Here is a 21,030-nt window from a genome sequence, read left to right as displayed (position 1 = left end):
ACATTTACATACAGTGATGAGGCATGGAAATAGGCCACTAACTAACTAGTCTGTGCTGGTCCTTGTTTTATGCTAATCATAACATTATTGTGATTCTGGAATATATTTTAACAACTATATGGTGACCAAAAAGTCATGATATCTATCCTATTATCTAAACAAAATCATAATTTCTTTAAAACTTGCACATTGTAATGGTATCTCAACTTTTGGTCACCCTGTATAATAAAAAAATAAGAGATCTACCTTCCAAATTTATGGTTGTTTACAGGATACATCTTATTTATTAGATTGAAGAAATCCAGTAGATGTTAAACATATGTACAAATGTACAGATTTTCAAAGGCCTTTGATAAAATATCGCACAAGAGACTCATATTGAAAACGAAAGCTGTTCGAATTAGGGACTAGTGAAATTGATTACAAGTTGAGTTGATGTATTACCGGAATTTCCCCCAAAGATGGATTGTAGATCTTAGGTGCACTCTAGAGAAAGTGCAGAGTGGAGGCACTTTGTCAAATAGAGAACCTAATGTATTTCTTTTCTGCATCTCCTAGGCATTGCCTGCTTCCACCGCCAGGAAATGATTGATACAGGAACCTATAAAGAAAAGTACCAGGAAATTAATTTAAATTAGGCTGTTTTAAACAGACTAGACCATAGACCAACAACTTGCATTTATGTAGCACCCCTCATGCAGGGTAGTGTCTCAGAGAACTTTAAACATACAAGTTGTGTGGAATACAAGTCATGGAAAATGGTATTAAAATATCTCTATATATCACACTAGTCAATCCACAAATATAGTAGGCATTCAGTTGTGATTATTGCACCCACCTTTTATCAGAAAAGGTTTAGAAGAGCCACAAAGAAGGTTGTGTGGTGGTAAAGAGCAAACAAAATAAAGATTACTTTCTTCAGTATATTGAAGACAGAAGATTATGATTTGTAGTTCAAAAATGCTAATTAAAATAGATGAAACAAAAGCTAGCCAATTAATTGAACCTAATGAAAAATATAGGGAGAGCACAACTCCTTTAAAAAGTTAAGCCACCAGCTAGAAACAAATAGCATTATATTGTCTATCTGACAAAGTCCCGATTATCATTATTGCGGAACATTCGAGTGTCGCACTTGACACAGCTACATTGCCCAGCTCAAGGTTCATCTTCAGCGGCTTTCAAACAGTTTCAGAACAATATGTAAACAGATCTTTGGCCCTCTCTGCAAAGTTATCCGTAAGGATAAATAGAGAGGAGCTCAAGACATCATATTGACTGGACTAGCAAGTATCTAGAGTTCATTCATGATATGCCTGCGTATGTTTATAAAATTTCTCTGAAGAGCATTTATGAAGATAAGTGCTATTCGTGCTGTTAGTGAATTTCCAACATGCTTGCATTCGTGACTAATTTTATTCTATCAATCCATACAATATACTTTCAATTTGACATTATTCATTGGTTATATTCTAAGATGTCACCTAGCACAATGCTAGGGCCATTTAAAGAGGGGATTGAGTATATTCACCTTTCAAGAGAAAATGAAGTGGTAAAATCTTGGATTTAGGCCAAAATAATGTTAGTTGAAGCACTGGCTTTGAATTGAGTGATGGAATCAGAGAATAACAATAACTGAGCTCTACTGGCTAGCTGCAGAACCAATCCACCAAGTGAAACAAACTTGTCAGGTCAAGTGGCTTTCCTCTTTCTTTAAATCTTTGAAATTTTAATAATTTTCTGCATCTCCTATTTCTGCTATGTTCTAATATTAACTTTATAAACTCTACAAAGTCTCCATATTGTTAAACATTAATATTTTCAAATATCAAAATCTTTTAAATAATATAGAGTCTAACATGCAGTTTATATTTAGTAGTAGATTGATACTGTACTAATGCATTTCAAAGTATACTAATGAACCATGTTAAGAAGATCAAGAGACTTGGAGTTGATGGGAATTATTTTGTAAGGGATATCCTCAAGTGTGAATTCACCCTTTTGATCTGCACTCAGTGTTCATCATTCCACCAACTACAACAGTGGTTACCACTTGCAAACCAAAAGCTATATCTCTACTTGTTTATGCAATTTTAATATACTTAAAATGTAAGCTAATCTCTGGGAAGAAGAGCTATGTCATTTACTTCTGATGGTGAGATCTGCATGGCAGGATATCCCTTGTTAGTTTTGTATTATATTGTACATTCATTTTGTGTGTAGAAATGTATATCTGAATGTTTGTCTTAGTTTTACTATGCTATTATCTTTGTTTGGTAGACATTTGTAAACATTTTAAAAATTTAAATGCACCTAGATTGCATCAATTCATTTTTCCATCACATGTGTAAAGCTTTAAATAATTTCAATGTCCAGTGTCATTTCAGCATTGGATAATTTTAGAAACCAATGTGACTAGCTGCTCAGCTTGTCCCATAGTAAACATGAATATCGTTTTTCTTATTATAGTGCTAATCATAAAATCATCACCACTATAGTAAACGTGCACTGCAGTCATTGTGTTCTTTGAACTGTTGCTCCATCTGTTCCACTCGTATTTTGACCGGATATGTTCAACAAAAGCATGCAGTGTTTCTAGGGTAGAACAATTATCATTCAAAAAGGGAAGGCTGGATGCGAAAGCTAGCAGGTCATTTTCTCTGAACCACAGAGAGCTTTTTATCAGCAACAAGCATAAGAACAAATACCTACATATGAAACTGAAGACCTGTCGCTCATGTTACACTCTGGTAGATTTTGCGGTCAAACTGCAAAGAAAATAACAGTTGGAGGCAAATTTTAACGTATCATCACACTCACAATAATATATAAAATAAGGCTTGGAGCCATCATCTGCAGACATTGAGTCAGTTTTCATCTGTATGTCAATGGCACCCAGTTTACTGTTTTCACTCTGAATTGGAGACTACTGCTGTTCTATTTAATCACATATCTGACATGAATTTTCAGATGAACCTTAACTTGCTTCAGCTGAATCATCTTATACATTTCTTGGCAACACCTTCTTGCTTGTGGCTTCAACTATCACCCTCCTTGGTTGCTCACTCTGGCTAAATGAGCCAAATGTATAACTGTGGTTCTCCTTGAACCTCAAGTGTTTCAAGCCCAACATCCAGTTCATGACTAAGACCACTTTCTTATGTCTCTGGAGCATTAATTTGTGTCCCTGACTCATCCCCTTTGTAATTCAACCCCTTATCCATGCTTTTGTCCCCTCAAGGTAAAACTTCTCCAATGCTCTCCTCATCATCAAACTAAATTTTCAGAACATTCTAATGTCTGCAACAACAATAAAATTACATTTGTATAGCACCTTTCATGTCAGGAGGACGTCCCAAGGTGCTGGACAATTAGTGTTTCGGATCTGAGCTGGGGATCGAGGCGGGTAGAGGGCAGGGGAGGACAAAAATCCTTTACTTCCCTCAAATGTTTTCTAAATGTCACATAGGAGAAGATCTCAATATGTGAAGGGGGGTGGGGGGAGATAGGTTGGTGGTAGCTAAAAGCAGTCAGAGATTTTAGGTGGGTTTTGAAACCACAGAAGGAGAGTGAAGTGGAGGGATTTAAGGAGAATTAATGATGGGGGTAAGGTGGCTGAAGGCTCACCCACCAATTGTGGAGCAGAGAGGAAGAGGAACATGAAACAGTACTGAGTTGGGTAATAACCATCGAAAATTTAAGTGGTTGCTATTATTGTCATTTATGGTTTACAATTGTTTTAATTGAAAAAAAATTGTAAAAAGAGACATAGAAATGGTTTATTTCCATTAATTCTAAGAGAGTTTTAAAATTAGAACCAGGCCATTTAAGACTGAAATCAGGAAGCATTTTTTCACTCAAAGGGTGGTATAAATCTGAAATTCTCTCCCCCAAAAGCCTGTGGATGCTGGATCCAACCACACCATCAAGAGTGAGGCTGATAGATTTCTGGTAGGTCAGAATATCAAGGGATATGGGGAGAAAGCAGGAAATTGGAATTGAAAAGATTAGTTGAGGTAGATCAGCCATGATCTAATTAAATGGTGGAACAGACTTGACGGGCTGAATGGCCTACTCCTGTTCCTATGTTCCTAATCTGAAGAAAAAACATAGATAAATTGGGGGTAAACAATGCATTAATTGACTGTGTTATGGATCTTATTATCATATTAATATTTTCTCATTTTAACATCATTTCAGGTCAAATTAATTGAGTGGTAACATGTACCAACAAATTAAGACTTTTTCATGAAGAAATGTTTGAAAGGTTGAAAAATGCAACACAACACAAATACTGGATTGGTTTGAGTACTCATACAAATAATATCAAAAATCTTATCTATAAGATCTAAGTTTGTATTGAAACATCAGTAAATTTAAAACCAAAATCTGATAACGGCAATTAATCTATCAAGGAATTAGTGTGCTTTGTTTTTAAAAAAAATCGTCCAAACTATATAGCTTCTCATATTACCAATAATGTTTCAACAAAAATCTAGAAATATAACTATTCATTCAATTTTATGGACACGATATCAAGAATAATGGTTCGCATTATATTTATTCCAAGCCCTGCTTTGTCTCATTTCAGATAATCTACATTAAAATTGGTCTTATGATTTGGGCCCCTTGGAAAACAAAATTAGAAATAATTATATTTAATATTATATCATTTCTGTTGTGTCCTGTCCATTGTGTAAGTTTTTATAATACTTTGTTCAAATATTTGAGCAAGTGTTCCCAGGCTCGATGCTTTCGGTATCCGCCTTGCTCAATTACCAACATTCTCGCCTCTTTGAGTCAGAAGTTGTAGGTTCAAGCCCAACATCATGACTTTAAACTCCAGGCTGACATTCCAATGCAATGCCTGCACTGCATTGTGCGAGGTGCCATCATTTAGATGAGACTTTAAACCAAGGGCCTGTCTGCCTGTTTGGGTGGATGTCAAAGATCCCATGGCACAATTCAAAAAGAGAAGCAAGTTTCTCTTGGTGTCTTGACCAACAATCCCCCAGATTAAAAAAAAATGGTTATTCACTTCATGGCTGTTTGTGGTACACTGCTGCTTGCAAATTGGCCCAACAAAAATGCAGTCATAACACTTTTCAGTAAATCCTGTAAAGTGCTTTGAGATGTCCTCCTGATGTGAAAGGAGCCATATCAAATGTAAGAATTCCACTCTTTCTTTAGTTTATGGCAGGGAGGTAGGAGACAGGGTTTCTTAACTGTTGGTGATTTTAACATAACATAACATGTAGGAGCAGGAGTAGGCCATTCGGCCCTTCGAACCTGCCCCGCCATTCCATCATGGCTGATCTTCTAATCTAATCCAGTATTCTGATATGTGGTCATTTTGTTTCAAATTTAGTTTTGGGATGTCCTCCCCACGTGAAAGGCAGTATGGCAAATGTCATTTGTTGTTGTTTAGCATGCTGATGATTCTGTACAAATACACATGTGATTTAGGCACATGAGGACACATTGCAATATGTGGAGCAATCCTCTTTGCATCAGATGAATTCAGAGTACATTATTCAGAATTCAGCGCCTTGGAACATCCTCCTGACGTGAAAGGCAGTATCAAAATGCAATTTGTTGTTGTTGAAATTCATACATTGGACAGGCAATTAGTTCAGATACAGTTAAATTATTTCTCTGTTGCAGCTGCCACAATTAAAGATATCTGTGCATTAATATATTAATGATGGCAGGATCCACAAGAGCTCTCTGTGTGACAAAGTGCTTATTTAGAACTTTAATGTTCACCCAAATTGCCCACTTCTCTGGATTTGCAGCCAGCCTCATTCATGCCGAATTCTGACCCTAAAGTCAATTGAAGTCCTTGAGAACATTTGAGAGCTTTCAATGGAAAATCCGAACTTGTAGCTGTACAATGAGAAGATCTGTGCTACCAATGGTGCCTGCCCAAATACACCTTCAAATGCCTGGTCACTGTCCTCTTCAGAGATATACTTGAAATGAATGAGGCCAGAAATAGATGTAGCAAATTTGAATGAAGATTTTATCTTTGGAGACATCAAGTCAGATGAGTCAATAGTAGTCTGAAGCACTGTTGATGACAGATAAGCCAGTGTGGCTAATCCTCAGGACCTGGAGGTGCAGGCCAGTCACTGGGAGTAGGAATTCTTCCCACCTCGTTCCTGTTAACCCTTTAGTCAAAGCAAAAAACGATAGGGTAGTCCTAGCTGGACAATCAGTTAGAAGCTTGCTAGACAGTGCTCACTAAACATTTTTAACTGGTTAAATATTTTAGCTGGTTAAATATTGAATTAAATATTCAACAACAACAACAAAATTACATTTGTATAGCACCTTTCACGTCGGGAAGACGTCCCAAGGCGATGGATAGACAGAGTTACGGACCTGAGCTGAGGGTTGGGGTGGGGGAGGGTGGAGGGTAAGGGAGGAAGCAGGTCCTCTCTGCACCAGGCTCTCATGACTCCATCACTCCCACTGGCTCCCCATCCCTCATAGGATAGTTAATCCTTATAATAAATCCTCATCCTTGCCTTCAAGGCCCTACATGGCCTTGCTCCTTCCTATCTCCGTGACCTGCTAATCCCTTATCAACTTGTCCACTCCCTCCACTCAGCAGGCTCCACATCCACCGCCTGGCCCACCCCACAATTGGCAGTCAAGTCTTCAGCCTCTCCACCCCACCCTTTTGAACTCCATCCCACATTCCCTTTGCTTTGCTCCCTCTCTTGCCTCCTTCAAGGCACGTCTCAAGACCCTCCTCTTCGACTGTGCCTTTGGCACCCTCCTACCTTCCCAGCCCTCCACCCTCCCTTGCTCCCCCCCGCTCGGATCCAAATCCCTGACTGTCAATGCCTTGGGACATCCTCCCAACGGGAAAAGATGTTATACAAATGTAATTTTGTATTGTAATTATAGTATTTTGTAAGTTGTTGCTTTAGAACTCGATTAGATGGAAAAGTCGATTGGACTTTATGAACAAATAGAAGAAATCTATAAATTAGTCTATCATGTTAAAAGATCAAACTCAGTTTTTCGTTTTGATTGACGTATTGAAATCTATAAACAGTACTGGGAATTCTGCACTATTGCAGGTTTTTCAGGTTCGAGAGGTCACTTTTGCTGGTTCAGCTGCAGTGTTTGGGTTAGGAACAGCAGAATCAGTTGCCTTCTTTGAGGATTACAGTTAGCGAAAACTAGTGTTTGGGTGCTGCTGGTTTGCAGAAACTATTGCCTTGCCTTCTGAATAATTTCACTGCTCAAAATAGCTTTGAATACATTTCCAATTTACTTTTTGCTTACCGGGGGGGCTCTTGTTTATCCTGTCACTTGCAGAGCATGTATTTGTTTAACATTGAAACACATTCCAGTCCATGCTACCAGCCTACTTTAAATTATATTTATTCTATGAATGCGTAATTGTTGACTATTGACTAAAAAGGACTTAAACTAAACGCCGTCATTGAGCCGCAAGATGTGCAGCCTGCAAAAGGTACAACGCCATCCCACTGTTTCTGCTCCCGGGAATAAGAGGAGAGAGCACAACAGCCCTCGGCAGCTTCGCATTCCTGGAGCCTTTGGACGCAGGAATTGGGCCAAGCACAAATCGGCTGTCCTCAAGGCAGGCAGGAGAATCCTGACTCAGCCCGGTAGAAAATGGCATTCTGCAGGTAATAACTTCTCGCAACGTCTGGGCAAGGAGAAGGCAGTGCAGCGCCTAGCCTGGGGGCAGAAAAACCTGCTACGAGTTGTCACTCTGCACCCCATTAGAATGAGAAATGTCCTCCTCACACCCACCTGTTTTCCTGATATTACTACAAGCGGACACCGCCTGGCAACGGCCTCTATTGAAAACAACGACAGCACGGTCCACCGCCACCCTGTAGGGTGCTGGGCGGTGCTTCTCTTCCAAGTGGCACATGCTTTAAGAGTGATTCCTTTTTACCATAAGTGAATCTGGTGAATGACACGCTTTTGCTGCTGTGGAAAACACAAGCATGTGCACGTCAGAGTCGAACAGCAAAACACGAACATCACGCAGAATTTTATAACGCTTTCACCTTCAGAGAGACACTGATTCTCAAAAAGTGGCTTTGCCAAGTTTCGGTATCAGGTAGATCTGAAATAACAGATTCTATTTTTTTTTTAAAAATGTTACAAATGATTTTTAACCCTTTTAATATTTATTAATTACTTTAGTTTAAAGGAGGGACTGGTCCATGAATTATCAAAATCAGAATCCACACATACGTGTACTTATAAATGCCAGCTATGAGTAAAATAGTAGATCAATTTGGTATATGCTTTTAAAGGAAGACAAGGGTGGCATATGTATTAGTCTATCAGTGATATTCAGTGTGGAGCAAAAGATGATTCTAGGTTAAAAACTGTAAACTATAAAGATGTCAAAGAGCTGAACTTGTTTTCATAAGAGAAAAAAATAAGAGCAACATAATCAAGGATTTAAAAGCTGAGAGAAACAGGAAATGCACACGAAGGCAAACCATTCGACAATAGACCTTTAGCGAGGCGTTCAGCACTTCTTTGTCGGGTTGTCTATTGCACAAACCTCTATATTTCATTTAGCTTTGTGCAAGTGAACTAAATAAGAGATGAGAATGGATAGCTATCGAGTGGTTGGTGAAACCTGTGGCTATTTAGCAATCTGATGGCTAATTTACAGAGAATGGCTCTGCATAAAAGGAAGAGAAATTTCTACTATCTTTACATGGAACTTGAAAACAATAATACCAAAGCTTTGTATGCACTATACTCATGCATTCAAATGTAGAAAAACTATAGATAGCATTAGAAATTGGAAATTATAAATAAAGGTTGTTATTTTGTGGAGAAGAAAATATACTATAATAACAGCTTATTTACACATAATTTGAGAATCAATCAATAAGTATAGCAATGATCTGTGAAAAGCTTGATAATATAAACAAAGATGCATTCCACATGACACCTGTGTGGCATCAAACCACACGAAACCTGAAAAAGTTCAAGTGTTACATAGTAATAATAATCCTTGCATTTGATATAGGGCCCTATCACGTCTCCTAAACATCACAACATGCTTGATAGTATAAATAGTAAAGTGATTTGACTGAATGGGCGAATAGAATGGGCAAAAATACAACATTTTGTTCTAAAATAAATGGCTTTATGGACATGCTACTTAGAATAATCCTTACATTTAATTTAGTGTCTTTCAAGTCAGGAAGATGTCTCAAAGCGCATCACAGTATTTTACTGTAAAGTGTAGTACCTGTGTATTCTGTAGGCGAATACGGCAATCAATATGTGCACAGCAATGCCCCACAAGCATGATGAAGTGAATAACCAATTTTACCTGGAGGATTATTGACCAGGACACCGAAAGAACCTCCATTCTCTTTTTGAGTAGTGCCAAGGGATCTTTTAACGTCCACCTGAACAGATGACGGTTTCACATCTTATTCCAAAGGATAGCTTTCTGGGGGTAATAAACTCTCCAAAAATAATAATATTAATTTTTTACTCAATCCACAACTATTTGTGGGATACTGCTGTGCGCAATTGACTGCCGCGTTTCACCCACAAAATATGCAGTCACTACATTTGACAGTATATTCTGTGAAGCGCTTTGAGATGTCTCGAAGACATTATAAGAATATACTGACAAATGCAAGGATTATTATTATTATAGCAACTCCATCAATGCAGGTCCCCCAAGACTGTATTGGAATATCAATCTGGACGTTGTGAATTCAGAGTCCCAATGAGAAACTTGAACTCTCAACATTCCTACTCAGTGGTGAAAGTTCTACCAACTGAGTCAGGCTGCACCTACAACAACAACAACAACAAGATTCCATTTATAGAGCGCCTTTCACGTCAGGAGGACGTCCCAAGGCGCTGGACAGTTGGGTTGGGACCCGAGCAGGGTGGAAATGGTCAGGGTGAGGGGAGGGATGGGAGGGAGCGAGGAGGGGGTAGAGAGTCGAGAGGGGAGCTGAAGGCACGGTCAAAGAGAAAGGTCTTGAGACCGGCCTTGAAGGAGGAAAGGGAGGAAGCGGCGAAGGCACTGGGGGATGGAGTTCCAGAGCCTCGGGGCTGAGAGGCTGAAGGCCCGGCCACTGATGGTAGGGCGGTTGGGGCGGGGGGTGTGGAGCAGACCGGAGCCAGAGGAACGGAGGGTACGGGCAGGTAGGTAGGGGGATAGTAGGTCGGAGAGGTAAGAGGGAGCAAGGCCGTGAATGGCCTTGTAGGTGAGGATAAGGATCTTGAAATCGATCCTCTGGGGGATGGGGAGCCAGTGGAGGCGAGAGAGAGTGGGAGTGATGTGGTCCCTACTTTCCTTTTGCATGCTTGTCATTACTTGTTATGAATTTTATGAGCTAAATTGGTTCCAAGGTGATGTGCTTAGCAAAATAATGTCAGAATCAAATCAACAGCTCTCTGGCAGTCTCAGTACTCTGGTTCCTGACCAGGTGGGTCTGCAGTAGTCCAGGGCATTGCTGATGAGAGGCTGAGTGGCAAGACTTGGAAGGGCTGGAGTTCTTCCCACTCAGCTCCTGCTAACCCTACAAGTTAAAGCTCTAATAGGTGGGGTGGGCCTAGCTGAATATGTTGTGAGAAGTTTGTCAAAAATGCTCTCAATGGCAAGCTGTGCCATTTTAGCTGGTTAAACTCCAGCAGTACCCACCTCCCCACAACCACTATGGGATCCCCAAGTCCCAGCTTTTACCAACCTCCACTCTCCTGAATTAGGCAAGCAACGTGGGTCCGTCCTCCAGAGTGCACATTCCATTCCAGACACAGAGAAAATTCCATGTTTAAATGGCATATATATGTGGAACTCTCTGTCTGGTGTGAAATTGTTGGTCAGGACAATGGGTGTAAATGGTTGCCACATTTGTCTACAAAAAGCAGGCACTACTAATTAATGACAATTTTCTGTAAATCACGAGATGTTTTGACATGATAATACTGCATAAAAATGCAAGTACATGTGCAAGTCATTAAGCAAATATGCAATTACAGTACTTTAACATCAAGTATGTTTTTCTATATGTAGTACATTTACTTTTTTAACGTTGACTATGTATGTATTTTAAAAAGTCATTAATAATAATGATTAAGTGAACATTATGTATAGATTTTGCTGGTCAATAGCAATGTAAACATAATTTAAGTAGGCAACTAGATGGCAGGATTCACCTCCCCTTATTCTTTATGGATATATATGTAAACAAAATGATAAGCAAAAGCTCAATGTTGAAACTGGAGACAGTTTGGTCAGTTGGGTGTCTGATACATGTGGAAAACTATCACCATGATTATCCAGATCAGACTGAGAATTCCACATATATTTGCCACCTACACAAGGAAATGTTCCTGTGTCTGGAAATGAATGTACACTATTTTCCTGGAGGGACACATTCGGCTTAGATAATTCTGGAGAAAGCATTCGGCACAGGTTTGTGAAAGCCAGTGTGCCCTTGGGGTACTTGGAACTTAACCAGTTAAAACTACACAGCTTTCCATTGAAAGCAATAATCTTCCAAGCTTCCCGATCCTTGTTTAAATAGGAACTCCCAACCGTTAGAGCTTTGGGTTGCAGTATTAACAGTAACTGAGTGGTAAGAATCCCTGCCTCATGTGTTTGCCCTCCCAAGTCCTGCCAATGAATCAGGCTGACTGGTCTGTCATAAGCAGTGCTCTGAAGTGGAGCTGACCTGCTTGGCTTAGGAACCAAACTACCAAGACCACCACAAAGCACTGACTCCATTTAACACTCCTTCAATACAGAAACCATATTTTTTTAAAAAAAATTGGCTTATGTTTGTAGAACAATATCCTTGGGGATAAAGGGCGAAACGTTAAGTTTAAGAGAAAGAAAGATTGTGCCAAAAAAAAATGTGACGTTCTGATAATCAGGTGCATTCTCAAATATTATCTGATCACAAGGCACATTCCTATCGTGTAATAAAATCTCAATGCAGCGTTATAACTTTTCAGTGGACCTCCTCTACAGGAGTTTATTTAAAATAAATAACCAGATGGCACTTGTGGCGTAACTACTAAAATGAGCTCATGTTTAAGAAGATCCGTTTGAAAGATTGACCTGAATGGTGAACCCATTCATTGCGTGTGGTCAGTGCACCGAGAACACGCTGCTTACTTTCAGCCCAATTGCGTGTCCGTTATCATTTAGCGAACGGCGCACAAACAGGGCAATCGCCCCCCCCCAAAAAAAAATAACAACGATGATGTTGTAAATGAGCTGATTCAGATCGCACTTACAGGTTCAAAACAGCGATTGCCCCCCCACCCCCACCCCCACCCCACCCCCCCGGTCGCGGTGATCAGTGTGTGCGGCGTGTTAACTGGTTTATTACAGATTACCAGTAGGCGTGTTGTCAGTGTCAGTGACAGGACCTCACAGCGCTCTGGAGGAGAAGGGCTGCGTGGTGCACAGTGATTGACAGGGCGTCCCGAGTGCCTCTGATCGGCGGTGTTTCCCTGGTGTCGGCTGGAGGGCATCTTTGCTCTTTGTCGATTGCCGAGAGACTGAACCCGTGTGGATCAGTTTCTCGGCGTTTGACAAAACTCCCATATAACCCGCCGTGTGGTTGAAGATGGAGGAAGTGGCTGCTGGATTAGCAGAGCTTCACATCCAGCGGGTCGCCACGGTGCGACACTAGGGAGAGAGAGTGGTGATGGATCTGCTCCGCCGGGCACACCACTGAGGTAACCACGGGTTTCGCTTCGGCGTTTAGACCGAAAGCGAATCAGATCGCGTTTGCTTCAGCGCGGGTTTAAAAGTTGTCAGCTGTGCATCCACCTACTTACTTACTTACTTACTGTACACAGTCGGACATGACTTGTTGCAGCGTTAAGAGGTTCCCGTGGTTTTCCTCGGGGTCACAGGGCAGCGCGGGGCTCATGTTAGTAGCAGTAATCGCACCCGAAGTTCTTGTGGTTTTTACTACAGTAATATGAACACATTGAGAGCTGAACGCGATCACTGGCATTTCCATGTATTGCCCACCCGCCCATTCCTGATTAATACGGTCACTGACAATATGAGTAATTCTCGAAAAGCACTTGTCACATATTACGGAAAGAAACGATATTTGCCCACAGGCTACTTAACCAGTCCTGGTAACCTGGTCCCGACCTACCCTGTCCCTGCGCTCTCTCTCTCTCTCTCTCTCTCTGTCTGTCTGTCTGTCTGTCTGTCTGTCTGTCTGTCTGTCTCTGTCTCTCTCTCTCGTCGATTCCTTGGGAACCGGTGTATCAAGTTTTGTTAATCACATCGCCGCGGCACTGACCTCTTTCTCTCCTGAAGTACTGTACGTGACATTCCTGAACACTTTCCCATCACCCATCCCAGTTCTTGCGCTTCTCGTTTGGAGCAGCAGTGAAGGGCTGACACGATTGCCGGCGTTCACGCTATGATCTCGCCTCGCAGACCGGAGCCGTGACCGAACGCCAACCCCCCGAGCTCCTCTCTCTCTCTCTCTCTCTCTCCGGTTTTGTTTAGTGGGACGTTTCTTCCTGTTTGCCTCACACTTCTTCTTTTATTCTCGGAAAAGCTGAGATCGATTCAACAGAGTTGGTGTACGCGGTGCGTTCGCGGTGACACGAACACGTTCGGCCGCAGTGTACGCATCTGCATCCATAGTAGTGCATAGTTATCTGTGTGTGTGTGTGTGTGTGTGTGTGTGTGTGTATCTCTCTCAGCTCTGTCAATCTACCGAATGGTTGGGTTGTAGATTTTTGTTGACCGCCGTAAGTATCGTTCCTGAGTTATTTGTGAACCGAATAGCACTCTCAGCTATCGTAACAGTTAACAGAAAAGAGGAACATGGAATCCCCTCTTCAGGGAAGTAGCTGGAGTCAAGTGGGGAAATAGCCCTGTTCCAGTAAACAACGTTAAGTTCCTGTCTTGGCTAAAAAACATTTGAGATCGATACGACTACATTATTCCGATAATCGTTGCAGTTTTCTGCTGGTACTGCGCTGTTCTTGAAATTAGTCTATTTTGCTGGAGAAACAAATATGAACAGATATTTCAAGGATTAAGAATTATTGGGCATCAATAATGACCTTTATTTCTGTATGTGTGTATATACTGTAGGATGCTCATGAGTACAAATATGTCGAATGTATTAAAAGAAGTAAAGTAGGGATTGAGTAAATGAATGACAACTTGGCACCAGTGATTGGTCATCAGCTTGACTTATTAGGCAAAGGGACATGGTGGCAATATTCTATGATCTTATTTAACAACTAATGGGTAGCTTCTGTGCTGATCTCAGCCAGCTGTCACTGCATGCATCTTTGTAAAGGACAGAAGACAGACTGTGTCATGTCCAGGACTGTCCACTATAGAAACAAACCCAGGAAAAAGGATAATGCAGCTACATGCTTTTCCAGAACCAGTGTCTGATTATTGGTACTTAACTGCAATATCATTTTGATAATCATAACATACTAGGTTTCTTAAAATTGTGTTAAAAGAACACTTTGGTGCATTGTGTAATTTGCAGTCATTCGGTAACTACTGTGCTACTGTGACAACCACACCAAGAAGCTTGTGTGGCATGAAGTTACAAGAGTGCCACTATCACAGGTGTCTTTTAATTACCATTAACGCTTTGTAATGATGAATAAGACATCCGGCATGACATTTTCTTATTTTTCTAACAGCACCGCACTTTGACTATGGAAACAGAGCCTTCGGATGGCCCTATTACTACTGGTGATGGTGAGTTTTTTTTAAAGAACCCTTATTCTTGAACTATTTGAGAATTCTAGTTGTAAAATTTCTTGTAGATAATTGTGGAGATAAAATGGTACATACATATCTCATTTAGAGTGCTTTTAAAAAAAGTTTTAATTCTTTAAATTTCCAACAGCCAGAAAAAGGAAGTGAACTTTTTCTGATTAACTATTCTTTTAAAGAAGGGACAATAAATTCACTCATTACTAGCATTTTTGTACAGGTAAAGTAACTTTAAATTTTGTTTAAATCCGCCCCTCTGAATATGGAATTGCTCACATTGTGCATGAAAAACATTTATTGGAAACAAGAGATATGGTTTATCACTAATTCGTGATGATTGACCTTTTCATTGCAATGCAGGTACTGATGACTCCGCTCCCAAGATGGAGCAAAAGGTGGTGGGTTCCACCACAAGTACACCGAATGGCCAATACACCTCACTGAGTCACGTGACAAGCAGTAAGTGTCTTATCTTTTAGTCTTTTGTAACAAGTTTCTACTTTACAAGTACAATTCTTTCAAACTGCTGGTTCTCTTGTCACAGCACAAAATTAAGCAGTTAACTCCGAACAGAAACCTCAGTACAGACCGGCTTTTATTGAACTTGTAACCATGAACCTAATTTCTGGTCTAAATTATGAAAAGGATGCATTTGGAAATTTATTTTTATCTTTACCAGGTAGGATTTCTTTGGCTTTATTTGGGGATGGTTTATATTCTTATAAGGTTTCATATGGAGGTGATAGACATATTCAAGGATTTAATAACCGATTAAGATTAAAATTATAAATTTAAGTTAAACATGTCATTTTCTATTTGCAGAAAAACCTTTTTGAGAATGTTCCTGTAACAGGAAAGATAGCAAACTATGAGTTTAATTCTTTACTGAAACTACAATTTCAGTAAAGAATTAAACTATTGGTTTGCTGCATATTAAAGTACTCGATACTTGTATAATTATATTTTCTTCTATCTCAACTGCCACACTATTTCATTTACAAAGGGATACAGTGCAGTCTTACGTGTCAAAAATATCATTTTTCAGAACTGTTTTTGATTTGCAGTCTTTTGTTTTGGGTGTGGTTTGTACCAATTGTTCAGAACATTGGGTTCAGAAAGTAGTTTTGGGTATTTAGGAAGTATTCTGTGGTTAAGAATGTTATCAACTGGTGTGAAAATTGGTTGTCAGCAGAGTGGACTGTTACATTAATCTACCAAAGGAAGATGGGCACCTGTTGCCTGTAGTTCATAGATTGATAATACTGCTGGAACTTTATTTTTGCCTGAACTTGGGTAAGTTACGTTAATTTTAATGTAGAAGCAGTTGTTGATGCATATGTACATTATGGTGCTCATAGACTTATAGTATTTTGAAAGATCATTGATCAATGCAGAATATAAAGCTAAACTCAAAAGCCATTTATTAAGTTACTTACTTTGGGTCAAGTTACTATTTGCAGAAAAAACTTGCATTTTGAGAATGTTCCTGAAACAGGAAAGGCACTTAGAGAATTATTTAAAAGGAAGATGTGAAAAAGGCTTTTTTTTAATTCATGTTAAAATGGAACTTGATTTGGAAAAAATATTTATCTTTGTATGATTTTAATGATTTTCTTGAGGGAGTGGCTAATGCTTACATAAAGTTTGATAGACAAATAGATGTTTACCACTTGGAGGTAAAATATAAGATTAATAAGGAATTTTCTATTTGGTGAGAAGAGGTAGATTTTAACATTGCTAAAAGGACTAGTACAATTATGTTCGTGTCCAGATTAGTCTATAATTTCCTGGAACAAATTTTTGAAGGCACGTGGCCATGCAAAGCATCACCTGTTTAGACAGCCAACTTTAAGGCTGAAAAGTACATTGTATCTTACATTTGTAGAGAAATGTTAATAAACGTTTCAAAATAGACAAAATAAAAGTTCAAACTGATGCAGAAATGTTATTTCTTAGGAAAGTTTCATGCTACTGTTTGAAATTTATAAAAAAACAAAACACTGCCTTGAAAATTGCATGATAATGATCTTTCAATAGTAATGTTCAGTCACAGGTGGGGTTCACTGAGTAAATGGAGATGCCTCTGCTGTTAATCATATTGTACACAAACAAAGCTTTTTGGGATGAAATATTTAAAGAATGTGGTGATCCTTGCTTTCCCTGTTTTGCAGGATGAATCTTCATTGGCATTTTGCAGTGAGAAAACTAGTTTTGAGCTGGTTTTCCAGCAGTTTCCTCAGCACAATTTTCCCATGGCTTTGCTTATTACTTTAATGTACTTTACTGTAAACCCTATTGGATCTCCTGATACCATATTTATAGGTAACAATGGAGAATGAATCTTCAATTAAATGTACAGTTTTTCCTCTAAAATGTCATAGTATTGTATATTATTTCTTATTGTGAGATCATGATTCCTGCTTATGCAATGGCTTGGGCACAGCAGGGGCTTGCAGTTCAGTGTTGTACAGACCATGCCTGTTGAGAGGAGGGAAGAATCTGCCTTTACAAAATTATCCTTTTTTATCTTGTGGGTAAACTGACACCTTTGGCTTTAGGCCAAACATTATTGGGAGAGTTTGGATGGTGCAGACAGGATTGGCAACAAGTTTTCTGCAGGATTGAGGTGGAATAAAGTGGGTTTGTCTGAGCCTTGGAGCTTTTGTCAAAACAGTGTTGTTTAACCTTTTGATTGCCATTCTATTCAGTAAAGTATGCATGGTGATTTTGTTCCAAAATGGGGAAGGAAATATTTCCTGTATAAAAAACATAAAATTAGATGAAATAGCATGGGAGTTTGAAGTTTGCCTATTTGATATTTAGGTTTGGTTAAAAACATAGTTTTGTAACGTGTTAATGTATTAGAACTTTGTTCAAAAGCAACCTTTTATTAACTTTCTTAAGATACAGTACTAGCATTTTTAATTGACTAAAATCAATATGAGTTTTTCAAAAAATCTGATTTAATTTATCAAGGTCAAATCATACTTTACTTGTTGCTCCTCAATCAATTGCTTATATCTGTAAATGATTCATTAGTCTACTTAAAATATGAATCAATGTATGTTGTACAATAGTGTGGTACTGCATTAAATACGTACAAATGGTAGATAGAAGAAGGGAAGCAGTGAATCATACAAGCACATCAATTCATTGATGTTAAGTATTACATTTAATTATTTATATGGAGACATCCAAAAAAGGAGAAGATAAAACACACAAATATATACAGTGTATTACAAATTATGCTGACGTATAGTCCACTGTACAGATGGATATCTTGATTTTAGTAGAGCTCAGAAAAATTTGGAACAAGAAAAGCTTGAATGCTTGCTGCAAGTTATCAGGATGTACTCAAATTGTTTCATAATTTTCATTATTCTTCATTGACGTATATTTCAAGAGCGCCAACTTATTGGATTTACACAAGTATAAGTGAAACTGATTTTATAAATAAAATTCATATGTTGGCAAATATACTGTTCGAGATAATGTTTGGATTGGATTTGAGCATGAAATCGGATACTTCAGCTTACTCTAAATATTGTCTTAAATTTACTTTCATTTTCAATATTTTTGTTGATAAAGCCAGAAATTAATATTTTAGCCGAACCTTCAAAACTGATGAATATCAATGGAACAAAAAGTAACACTACCACGTGGTAAAATCTCAATAGATTATTTGCACAATAAAGAGCTATTCACAACTATTACAAGATTTTCAGAGACACAGAAAAGTAATTACTATTGTATCAGTTCAATTGTGCAGTGCATCTCAACAACAACAACTACAACAACTTGCATTTATAGTGCCCTTCAGGTAGGATAGTGTCTCAGAGCGCTTCTCTAGTCATAACTGCCTTATTCTATTGTTATACAGAAAAACAAGTACAACTATCCTAGATTGGTTAGGAATGCTACTAGTCTAATGTCACATTGCCAAATAATTCTTTACACATTATGAACCAGTAAATGATTTAAAATCTTAATCATTTTATTAATCATTTTATTGGATTAAAATGATTCCGAGGAGTTAAGTCAGATATACATGCAAACTCTATACTGACTTGTCAAAGTTTGTGGATATATGGAAGTCAGAAATTTAAATATACAGGATAATTCTCACTTTCTTCACTTAGATGAGAAACGTGTTTAATAAAGTGCATGTCAAGCCAAATTTGAAATCCATGCAAAACAGGAAACTTAGTATGATAGTCAGAGAGGAATATGTTTTTGTCAAATGGTCCATTTTTACTCTGCCAGTGTAATGACTGTCACAAAGTCAAAAGGGCTTTATGTCTGGCTCAATTGGTAGATATTTCACCTTGGAGTTGGAAGTTTGTGGGTTCAAGCACCATGCCAGATCTTCACAGTCTAGGCTGACACTACCACAGTGCTTGGGGGTGGGGTGGGGGGACGCTGCACTGTTGGAGGTGCCATCCATCGGAATAAACTGACGTTAAACTGAGGTTCTATTTGCATGTTCAGGTGGACATTAAAATCCAATGACTAAAGATCCAATCCTGTCAAAAAGAGAAGGGAATTTCTCACAGTGTTCTGGTCAACAATCTCCCAAATAAAAATTGTTTTTTTACTTTTGGCTGTTTGTGGGACATTGCTGTGCACAAAACTGGCTGCATGTTTGCCTACAAATACACAATCACTACACTACACTGAAGCATCTTGAAACATTTTGATGACATGATAGGACGCTGTATCAATTGCAAGTATTATTTTTAAATGAACAGCATAATATTGTATTAATTATGAATCAATCCTGTTTGCATGCAGACATGGGACTTCCAGGTCTTCTTTGTTTGTGGTAATTGCACTGAGAACTGAGTTGGTTACTTGTTGGTTAGTTTGTTTGTACTGTAGAATAACATTACCCATAAAAACAGCCTTTAATTTCAGGCACTATATCTTAGTTTTTTTTCAAATTATACTTCTGCATGTTCAGAAGATTGATTGCCTGTTTGTTACTACTTTGAATGATTGATTGGATCTGCTTGAATATATCTATGTACTTCTAGCCGTGGAGAAGATCAGCTTGCTATGTTTTACCACTAATTTAAAGAAATTAGTAATCATATCGGGGAAATTCTTTGAATGAAGTTAACCGATTCATATTTCCCAAGTGATTGTTAAATATAATTGTTGAAAATAATGCCACACTTATCAAAGTACAGTCAAGCATTGAAACATGGTAGTGCAAAACATTGTTAAAGACTGAAAATTAATCTTTCACCATTGTTCATTTGGTAAATCCACCGCTAAATTTGAAAGTGTGCTTGCTATACAGAAAAGAAACATCTGTGCTGAGTTAGCTGTTTTCAACCACAGTGGCAGTAAGGATGCTACAGTTAATTGCAATGCCCTTGGCTAGAGAGAAGAAAAACAGCCAGAGTTCCTGTTCCATTGTTAAGTGTTGGAAAGTATATGTGTGTAAGCGTGTATATGGGGCTATTGAATCAGGATAGGATTAAACTCAGCTCTGTTGCCTCCGCTGGCTGCATTGCCTACTGGTACTGACCGGGTGCAAACATGAAGAATGACCACTTGGGACACGAGTGTTTTGTACCCTTGAAGTTTTACCTGAGTATGAATTAACGTCTTAGGAAAGGAGGGGGAAATCAACATTTTAAACACAATAGTTGGTCGTATGGCTACATTTTGGTGATCCCACCATTTTTTCTTTTTCACAAGATATTCTCGCCTGCTTAAATTGGATTTAACCTGTGGCCCATGAATTTTTGTTTTGGTTTATGGATCATGCTTCAGTTTAATTCAGGTCGCACTCTGCTGCTATTTCAAAGAATTGTGGAGTTTTGTGGAGTTTTTCTCCCAGATGTCCTGACTTATATTCCTGTCTCATCCCAAATTCATCTCAAATTGAAATTAGTTGCCTGCTCATCTTATTTTTGTTTACATTGACTTACAGAGTCCTCCTAATCTACCCTCGATATACCCCTCCCATACCCCTTTTCTCCCTTCTCCCTCATGTTTTTATCAGGTTTCTTAAATACAATACATTGATGCTTTCTTTTTCAACCACAGCTTCTGCCAGTGAGTTCCACATTCTCACCACGCTCTGTACGAAGACGTTCCTTATAAACTCTCTTAGATCAGCAACTGGCTTTCTTATGTTTACGCCCGCTTGTTTTGTACTCCCCAATAAGTGGAAACAACCTATTTATGTCCATGTTATTGAATCCGTTCATCATTTTAAACACCTCTATCAAGTCCCCTCTCAA

At 38.8% G+C, this 21,030-nt stretch overlaps 1 protein-coding gene and 1 long non-coding RNA gene across 10 annotated transcripts in view; one reads left to right on the top strand and one right to left on the bottom strand.

The window, feature by feature from the left end:
* The window catches only part of ikzf2 (IKAROS family zinc finger 2), a 51,590-nt gene that overhangs the window by 4,686 nt on the left and 25,874 nt on the right, over nucleotides 1–21,030 (top strand). For 4 of the 8 annotated variants that reach the window (XR_488369.2, XM_007900144.2, XM_007900143.2 and 1 more), the window contains exons 2-3: nucleotides 14,701–14,758; nucleotides 15,137–15,235. Coding sequence is in view for 7 of the 8 variants with exons in the window: in XM_007900144.2 (XP_007898335.2) it covers nucleotides 14,716–14,758; nucleotides 15,137–15,235 (142 nt within the window). In the remaining variant the exon portion in view is untranslated. Of the gene's footprint in view, nucleotides 1–1,581; nucleotides 1,692–8,078; nucleotides 8,111–12,432; nucleotides 12,736–13,714; nucleotides 13,780–14,700; nucleotides 14,759–15,136; nucleotides 15,236–21,030 lie in introns of those variants that run through there. The other 4 variants (XM_007900142.2, XM_042336349.1, XM_007900140.2 and 1 more) reach the window with 4 other exon arrangements.
* On the bottom strand, nucleotides 190–13,660 carry LOC103182942. 2 transcript variants are annotated; one of them, XR_488368.2, is made up of 4 exons: nucleotides 13,320–13,660; nucleotides 7,795–7,977; nucleotides 2,713–2,768; nucleotides 190–601 (listed from the first exon to the last, which is right to left on the bottom strand). It is a non-coding gene; the product is annotated as an uncharacterized LOC103182942 (long non-coding RNA). The 2 variants fall into 2 exon arrangements; XR_488367.2 differs by lacking the exon at nucleotides 7,795–7,977.

The sequence above is a fragment of the Callorhinchus milii genome, unplaced genomic scaffold (genome assembly GCF_018977255.1).
Source record: "Callorhinchus milii isolate IMCB2004 unplaced genomic scaffold, IMCB_Cmil_1.0 Scaffold6, whole genome shotgun sequence".
Taxonomy (NCBI): Eukaryota; Metazoa; Chordata; class Chondrichthyes; order Chimaeriformes; family Callorhinchidae; genus Callorhinchus; species Callorhinchus milii.
Note: the sequence above shows the minus strand (reverse complement) of the source record. Positions and strands in the feature narration are given on the sequence as shown.